The 9462-nt window shown below is 39.5% G+C and overlaps 1 protein-coding gene across 11 annotated transcripts in view; it reads right to left on the bottom strand.

The window, feature by feature from the left end:
- Positions 1-2704: 2704 nt before the first annotated feature.
- Positions 2705-9462, bottom strand: part of FBXO38 (F-box protein 38) — a 61562-nt gene continuing 54804 nt past the window's right edge. For all 11 annotated transcript variants that reach the window (XM_064277940.1, XM_064277962.1, XM_064277972.1 and 8 more), the window contains 4 exons: positions 8763-8908; positions 8056-8159; positions 7380-7493; positions 2705-3469 (listed from right to left, as the gene is read on the bottom strand). In XM_064277940.1, coding sequence (XP_064134010.1) covers positions 3291-3469; positions 7380-7493; positions 8056-8159; positions 8763-8908 — 543 coding nt within the window. In that variant the 3' untranslated portion in view covers positions 2705-3290. The remainder of the gene's footprint in view (positions 3470-7379; positions 7494-8055; positions 8160-8762; positions 8909-9462) is intronic.

Below are 9462 nucleotides of genomic sequence, written 5' to 3'. Positions count from 1 at the left end.
GGTTTTACTTTTTTGAATGGCTGGAAAAAATACTTTGTGACATGTGAAAATTATGTGAAACTCAAGCTTCTGTGTCCAAAAATAAAGTTTTATTGCAACCCAGCCACGCCCATTTGTTTATGTATTGTCTATGGCTGCTTTCAGGGAGCCCTGGTGGCACAGTGGTTAAAGCGCTCAGCTGCTAACTGAAAGGTCGGTGGTTTGAGCCCACAGCCACTCTGCGGGACAAAGATGTGGCAGACTGCTTCCGTAAATATTTACAGCTTTGGAAACCCTATGGTGCAGGGTCACTATGAGTCAGGATTGAGTTGACAGCAGTTAAGTTTGGTTTTGGTTTAAGGCTGCTTTCACACTTCAATAGTAGAGCTGACGGAGAATGCCTGTAGTCTGCAAAACCTAGTTACTATCTGACCCCTATGGGAAAAAAAGTTTGCTGACCCTTGCCGTAGGGCAATTACTGTCCATCCATCATATTGATCTACTATACTAGGCATCTTCCAAGGTTTTTGTTTTTCCCAGTTTGGGCACCCTTAGTGTTTTAGCGCTCTCTGCTGTTCCTCTACTTAATCTAGACAATAAATTAACCCATCAAGTTATAAAGCAGTGGCCTCTTGTGGCTGATCTAAGTATTACCTAGATAATTCAGTGTGGTCACAATGAAAAACCAGGGTTAGATTGGGTTTTGGTTGAGGGTTGGGAATTCCAGGTTATTCTGAAATATCTGGCATACTCTGTAGTTTCTTTCCTGCCACTTAACTACCGGTTCTAACCTGGAGAGTGGAGCACACTCTTCTGGTTAAGGGAGCTTAGCAGAGTTAAAAACCAAGTATTAAAGACATGACAGAATGAAGTCCAGGCAGTCCCCAGATTACGAATGAGTTCCGTTCCTAAATCCGTCCTTAAGTCGAATTTGTACATAAATAAGTCAGAGCAGTTAGGTACGGTTTGTATCTAACATCAGCCAAATGGCTGTCTTAGTATATAGTGTACCTTCCTATGCATAAAAAACATTAAATGCTTCCAGATATGCTAAAACATCTTTAATAATGCAGTGATAATGTTTTGATGCACGTCACATAGTAGCATCCGTTCTTATGAACCACTGTGTATGTACCTCGAATTTTTAATAGGCTTTACGGGGGGTTGGTTTGGACCTGCAGGTTGTATGTAAGTCGGACGTTTGTAACCCAGGACTGCCTCTGCTTAATTGAACTATTCTTCCTAATGTAACAGAAAGAATTTTCAAAGCCTTGGGAAAGAGAACTTCGAAGAAAGACATTGGTTGTCATTCAGAATATTTTAGTGTTATCGAACTTGCCAGCACCCTGGGATTTCTGTGGTCCTTACAAAAGGCAGCCTAGTGAGAATTAAGCACTTGGATACTTGTCCTAGCTGGCCTTAACCAGATCCTGACCATGAGTAAGCAATTTTCTCCCTTAATAAAAAATTTTCTCTAAGGTCGCTTACACCTCAAACACATCATAATGTCTATTTGCAGAAAAACTGTGTAAGGTGGAAATGTTAGAGAAAGGAAGCTCAAATATTTTCCACTAAAACAAGCAATAGAGAAGTGGTAAGACTGCACCCTGTCAAAGGTGGAAAACTTGCGAGACAGAAAAAACAAGGCAGTCCCATCACGTTCTGGCTCTCAGAGGTTTCAAAAAATTCTTTCACGGACCTTCAGTTTAAGTCATTTGCAAGGTCACTCAGCTACCAAGTGGCAAAACCATGACTCAAACTAGGTGTTACTCTCAAAGCTTGTGCTCAACCTCTGAAATTTACTACCCATATACAGTCCTGTGTTGCTCAATGTCCATGATAGTCTGTGAAATAGGATGTTATGTGATTTGGACATGGTGTGAACACTATAAAGTCATGCGCCGCATAACATCCATTTGGGGCAACATCTGCCGGCATACGGCATATACTTTCATCCCCCCATCAAGTTATATGCGGAAATTAGCAGCTTGTTTACAGCATTTGCAACCTCAGGGCTCCTTGGCAGCCTTCTGCCCCAGTACCTGCGTCTCCCATGCTGAGAGGTGCAAGACCAACAAAGGAGGCTGGCAATTGGAATAACAAATGAGACACATGCAAACTCCCTGCCAAGCTACTGTTTAGAGCCACAGGGCACCTCCCAGCATGGGAGGCCCATCAACTTCCAGAGCTGGCCAGCTGGCACTTAGGTGGCAAACACCATAAACGCACTGCTGCTTTTCCCATATAACCTTATGGGATCACTGACATATATGCAGTCAGACGTTGGATGTTGCCCTAACAGACAATATACAGCACATGACCGAGCATATCAGAGCAATTTGTCTCCTCCAGAGACCTGATGACCAGCGATTTTGGGAAATTCTGTTCTCAGTGTTCCATCACTTAAGAGTTGTGAGTTGTACATTTGCAGCCACAGAACTTTAAAAAGAGAGACAGAACTTAAAAAAAAGAGAGCTTTAAAAAAAGGGGAAAGATCAAACTTTAGCTTAACAGGAATCTAGAACTGACTGAACACAACTCTACACATTCCCTTTTGTGACATATTTGCAACCCTTCTTTAAAAACAGGGATTCAGGTTCAAGACAAGAAAAAAGTTTTTAATAAACTTTTATTTTTATATGCAAGTTAAAGCAGATACACAATTGAATGTGGAAATAAATAACTAAATGCTTTGGAAACTTTTGCATTTCCCCCTCAAACTTCATTTTTTTTTTTTTTTTAGCTCATGAGACTTTTTACTTGATTTTAAGAAACATGGCAAGTATAATCCTAAAAAAAAGAAAAATTCACAAATTTGTACAGAAACATATAGCCTTCTCTGACTATAGGGTTTAGTTTGGCGTTTTAATAATAATTTTTTTAAAAAAAGCACACAAGACACACTCGTCAACAGGTTTACTCAAATAGCTTCGCTCAAGAAGGCACAGACTTAAGGGGATGACAGTGATTAAGAATACAGTAAGAGGGGAGTTAGCCAAAAATGATACTTTATGAACTAAGTCGAGAAACATGAACAAAATGAACTCTCTGAAATTATTGGCCTTCATTAAAATGAATTTTTAAATTAAATTGTATAAACATATGATATAAAGTTGGTACTTTAGGAAGCGTCTTCTTTTTGTATAGTTCCTCTATGTACAAATCTCTGTATACAATTTCAATGTTCCTTATACATTTCCTATATACCAAGTTGAGCCAGGGTCTCCAAACTGCATGCCTGAGCCTCTGTGGTGCACTCCTACAGCTGGAGGAGCTTTCTGCAGGAACAGCTAGAAAGTAGGAGGAGCCACTTAAATGTAGTCATCTTCAACTGGCTCTCCATTGACATCGCAATAGTGGATAAAAATTGCCACTACTCGCTGAAATACGCCTTTCTTCATCTGACGCATCTCTGAAATTTCCTCTCCTATTGTTTCCATACAGATGTCTGCAGACAGTTGCCCTTTCCTTCGAGGGGCATAGATGGTGCCTGGGAAATTAGAAAGAAAAGGGGATAAGGTTATCATTATCAGAATCATTTGAAAAAAATCACCCTGATTAAGGTGGTCCCTGATATACGCCTATATAAAATAATCCAGTGCAACGGATGGATGTACACCTCCTCGTGGATAGGTTTCAGCGGAGCTGCCAGGCTAAGACAGACTAAGAAGAAGGACCTGGTGAACTACTTCTGAAAAACCTGGCCAGAGAAAATCTCATGAAATAGTGGAACACTGTCTGACACACTGCTGGAAGATGAGCCCCTCAGGTTGGAAGGCACTCAAAATATGACTGGGGAAGAGTTGCCTCCTCAAAGCAGAGTCAACCTTAATGACATGGATGGAATCAAGCTTCAAGGACCTTCATTTGCTGATGTGGCACAACTCAAAATGACAAGAAACAGCTGCAAACATCCATTAATAATCGGAATGTGGAATGTATGAAGTATGAATCTAGGAAAACTGAAAGTTGTCAAAATGAAATGGAACGCTTGAAGATTGATATCCTAAACATTAGTAAGTTCAAACTGACTGGCGTTGTCTATTTTGAATCAGAAAATCATACGGTCTACTACGCTGGGACTGACAAATTAAAGAGGAATGGCATCCCATTCATTGTCAAAAATAACATTTCAAGATCTACCCTGAAGTACAACACTGTCACCGACAGGAAAACATCCATGTCTACAAAGAAGATCAGTTAATACGACTATTATTCAAATTTACGTACTAATCACTCATGAAAAAGACAAAGAAATTGAAGATTTTTACCAACTTTTGCAGTCATAAATTGACCAAATGCAATCAAGATGTACTGCTAATTACTGGTGATTGGAATGAGAAAGTTGGAAACAAATAAGAATCGGTAATTAGAAAATACAGCATTGATGACAGAAACCATGACAGATTTGCATGACAGAATGTTGGAAGACCAATGACCTATTCACTGGAAATACTTTTTTTCAACAACATAAATGGCAGTTATACACATGGACCTCACTGGATGGAATACACAGGAATCGAATCGACAACATCTGTGGAAACATACTGTGGAGAAGGGCAATATCACCAGTCAGAACAAGGCTAGGGGCTGACTGTGGAACAGACCTTCAATTGCTCATGTTCAAGTTTAAGTTGAAGCTGAAGAAAATTAAAACAAGTCTATGACAGCCAAAGCACAAACTTGTGTATATCCCACCTGGATTTAGACACCATCCCAATAATAGATTTGACGTACTGAACAATAATGACTGAAGACCAGACAAGTTGTGGAATGACATCAAGGACATCATACCTGAAGAAAGCAAAAGGTCATTAAAAAGACAGGAAAGAAAGACAAGGCCAAAATGAATGTCAGAAGAGACTCTGAAACTTGCTCTTGAATGTTGAGTAGCTAAAGTGAATTGGAAGAAATGATGAAGTCAAAGAGCTGAACGGAAGATTTCAAAGGGTGGTTCGAGAAGAAAAAGTAAAGTATTATGATGAAATATGTAAGAAAATCAAAAGGGAAGAACACGTTTGGCATTTCACAAGCTGAAAGAACTGAAGGAAAAATTCAAGCTTCAAGGTGCAATTCTGAAGGATTCTACAAGGAAAATATCGAACAATGCAAAAAGCAGACGGAAGGAGTACAGAGTTACTAGACCAAAAAGAATTGGTCAACGTACAACCATTTCAGGAGGGAGCATATGATCAAGAACCAATGGTATTGAAGGAAGAAGTCCAAGCTGCATTGAAGGTGTCAACGAAAAACAAGCCTCCAGGAATTGACAGGAATACCGATTGATGTGTTTCTGTAAACTGATGCAGTGCTGGAAGCACTCACTTGTTCATGCCAAGAAATTTGGAATGCAGCTACCTGATCAACCAACTGGAAGAGATCCATATACATGCCCATTCCAAAGAAAGATGATTCAATAGAATGTAGAAATTATCAAACAACATCATTTTTTAACATCACAAACAAGGAAAATTTTTCTGAAGATAATTCAAAAACGGTTGTAGAGGTACATCGACATGGAACTGTCAGAAATTCAAGCCAGATTCAGAAGAGGACGTAGAACAAGGGATAGATAACATTGCTGATGTCAGATGGATCTTGGCTGAAAGCAGGGAATACCAGAAAGATGTTTACCTGTGTTTTACTGTCTACACAAAGGCATTCGACTGTGTGGATCGTAACAAATAATGGATAACACTGCAAAGAATGGGAATTCCAGAATAGTCAGTGTGCTCATGTAGAACCTGTACACGTATCAAGAGGCGGCTGTTTGAATAAACAAATGGATATTACATGGTTTAAAAATCTGGAAAGGTATGCATCAGGGCTACATCCTTTCCCCATACTTACTCCATGTGTATGCTGAGCAAATAATCTGAGAAGCTGCATTATATGAGGAAGGTAGTATCAGGACTGGAGAAAGACACATTAATGACCTACAGTATGCAAATGACACAGCGTTGCTTGTTGAAAGTGAAGAGAACTTGAAGCACTTCATGAAGAAGATCAAAGAGTACAGCCTTCAGTATAGATTACACCTCAACATAAAGAAAACAAAAATCCTTACAAGTGGACCAGTAACTAGCATCACGACAAATGGAGAAAAGACTGAAGTTGTCAGGGATTTATTTACTTGGATCCATAATCAAAACCTATGGAAGCAGCAATCAAGAAATCATATGATGTTACTACATTGGGCAAATCTGCTATACAAGACCTCTTTAAAGTGTTAAAAAGCAAAGATGTCACCTTGAGGACTAAGGTGCGCTTGACCCAAGCCATGGTATTTTCAATTGCCTCATATGCATGCAAAAGCTGGACAATGAATAAGGAAGGCCGAAGAAGAACTGATGCCTTTGAATTATGGTGCTGGTGAAGAATAATGAATGTATCATTGACAGCCAGAGGGACAAACAAATCTGTTTTGGAAGTTTAGCCAGAATGCTCCTTAGAAGAGGGGGTGGTGAGATTTTGTCTTATGTACTTTGGACATGTTATCAGGAGGGACCAGTCCCTGGAGAAATACATCATGCTTGGTAAAGTAGAGGGTCAGTGAAAAAGAGGTAGGCCCTCAACTAGATGGACTGACAGTGGCTACCACAACTGGGCTCAAACATAGCAACCACTGTGAGGATGGCAGAGGATTTGGCAGTGTTTCACTCTGTTGTACACAGGATCCCTACGAGTTGGAACTGACTTGACAGTACCTAATAACACCAACAACGGGTGATGTACACCTCATGGGATGGGTCTCTATCAGTTTAGTTATGTACCATGCTGGAGGCTTAAGACAGCATGCATGAATAAAAGTTCCACAGTGAAAATACGACACCAAAGAGGTAAGTCATATACATGTAGTCCATGAAATTCACCTTCTTATAATTTTTTTTTTTTAACTCTGATTACAAAGGGATATTCAAGTATGCTTACACATAGAGAAACTATATTCAAAAGCCCCTTCAAGTTTTCCTGGATATTTCCACAGCTGTATCAATTTTTGTGGTAAATTTCCACTTACCCCCAACAACAAGCAGTTCGTAAGTGACAGAAGAATAGAAGTTAGTATAACTGGGATATGTCTGAAAGTATATAGCTGACAAACTCTTCAATGAAGAGTAACAAACATGCAAACACGCAGGCAATACCAAAATGTAGTAGAAAAATCTGTCTGAAGGATCGTCCCTACCAATCTTCATAGAGTCCTAGTAAATCCACTGTCTACAGTACAAATTTAGAGCTTTTTATGGGGGAAATAAAACAATAACAAAAAGCAAAAAAAAAAAAAATTTTACATGGGCAACCATTTAAAAGCTTCAGTGCTCCTAAACCTCAAATCCTAGATCTAACAAAATAGGATATACTCAAACTTGAGAAAACAAGTCGAGTAAGGTCATAATTACTTTCTTCATCATCTTCAAAATCGTATCGTGCAAAGCTGTTGGGTTCTGCCGCCCGTAGTGACCTCAGCCAAGGGAAGTCAGATATCATGGAATATGGGGCGCCATCCACAACACCTGAAACAAAAAGACAGCTGTAACAGTGCTGCTGGTGCGCAAGTGCTGACAGGGACAAACTTTACAGTATTTTGTAAACAAAGCTTAAATTGTACTTTTATAGCCTCAGGGCTAAAAAAGGTCTGGACCAGGAGATGTAGAATTACAATTCCAGCTCGGCCATTATTTGGTTATAGGATCTCAGTCATTCTTTGCTGCCATTAAGCATATAAACACATACATATCTGAAATATTTATAAGTAAATATATATACTTACACATTTATACGCATGTAGAAGAACAGAGATTGAGTCAACTGCCCTCAAGCCACTTCCAAATCTCAAAAACCAGTGATTTTCAATTTTCTTCTATTTTTCATTTTTAATGCAGGCTCTTATTCAAAGGATGGTAAAGACATATACAACCAGAGCGATATTCATCTGGTCCCTGCTGCCTACACGTAGTCAAATGACCCACTGTTTTGACAAAGTATAAGGTTCCCATTCATATCTTCCCTAAGGCATGTCCCTTCATCTAGTTAATTAACAGCAATCTAGCTTTCCAACCATTTGTAAGTGCTCACCTTCTAATGTATAGATTTCTCTTCCCCAGGGGTACTTGGGGTACTTTTTTAAGTCTTCTTCACTTCGAGTGGCTTCAGGAAAGAATTCATACTTAATAAGCTCTCTGTAGGCAAGAGAAAATTAATAAAAATTACAAAACTGGAAATAATGTTGGGGTGTGAGACGGAAAGGAATGTCAAGATTGTTTCAGGCCCAGATTCTACTGAATATTTCAAACAATATAGTAAATAGCTAACAGAAGTATGATGCACTCCAACTAGAACACAAGTCCAGATGAGTCAAAATTACTTTCTTCAGTCTCTTCAAAATCGTAGGCAAAGAAAGAAAGCTGTTCTCTAAGCAATTATCTTGGGTGTAGGTGCTTAATATAATGTTTATATAAAAAATACATAGAAAGTTCAATTTTCTGATGATCGAAAACATCAGTCTCAAGATCTTTCTCTTGATCTCTTTTCCATGCCTTAAAGTGAAAGAAATGAAGTCAAATGGTCAAACGTACATGTGCATTCTTCTCCATGTGTGAAAAGAAAAAGTTATAACGAAATCTACACGTACATTTTTTAGTTTTAAGTGCTCATCCCCCTCAGTTTTCCACAAATGTTAATTATTATTACGAGCCTGCCTGGGAAGCCCAGACAGAATCATTTCAAAGTAAGGAGTAACTGGGATTTGCTTCTGGTAGTCCTGGCTATGGGAAATGACTTACTGGTTGATGTTTGCTATAGTGTCCATCCAGCTGCGAATGCGCACCTTGTTCCGGACATTGGGAGGGTTACTGAATTCGTGGATAATACAGATGTGATAGGGGTAAGGACCACTGAACAGCTTCTGCTCCAAAGTTAGCGTGTCCACCTGTGGAAGATAAGAGAGAGAGGGCTTTGGACCCAGGAAAAAAAGTGCCTTAGAATTCTATCTCCTAGAGTTTGAACAATCTTTTCATGGGGCTTCAGTTTTAAAATCCTTAGCTAATTTGAAAATCAAATAGTCACGTTCAGCCCTGAACACAGCTTGCCATGTTGGGAGCAAGGCTTAGTAAATTCTCTGTCCGGCAAAATCTGTGATTTGTATCTCACTGTTATATAAATAAATGCCCATTAAATCAGAGAACCCTGATTCAGGCAACTAGTCTCCAGGAATCCACTTCTAGGTCTAAATATTGATTGCATTACTCTCATAAAGGCCAGCTGCTGTTGAGTCTACTCTCACTCATGGAGATCCCATGTGTGTCAGAGTAGAACTGCGCTCCACAGGGTTTTAAATTGCTGATCTTCGGAAGGAGGTCATCAGGCCTTTCTTCTGAGGCGCCGATGGGTGGACTTAAACCCCACTATTTTGGTTAGCAGCTGAGTGTGTTAACCGTTTGCACTACCTAGGGGCTTCTACAGTACCATATACATTCAAGCTGA

The sequence above is a fragment of the Loxodonta africana genome, chromosome 2 (assembly GCF_030014295.1).
Source record: "Loxodonta africana isolate mLoxAfr1 chromosome 2, mLoxAfr1.hap2, whole genome shotgun sequence".
NCBI lineage: Eukaryota > Metazoa > Chordata > Mammalia > Proboscidea > Elephantidae > Loxodonta > Loxodonta africana.
Note: the sequence above shows the minus strand (reverse complement) of the source record. Positions and strands in the feature narration are given on the sequence as shown.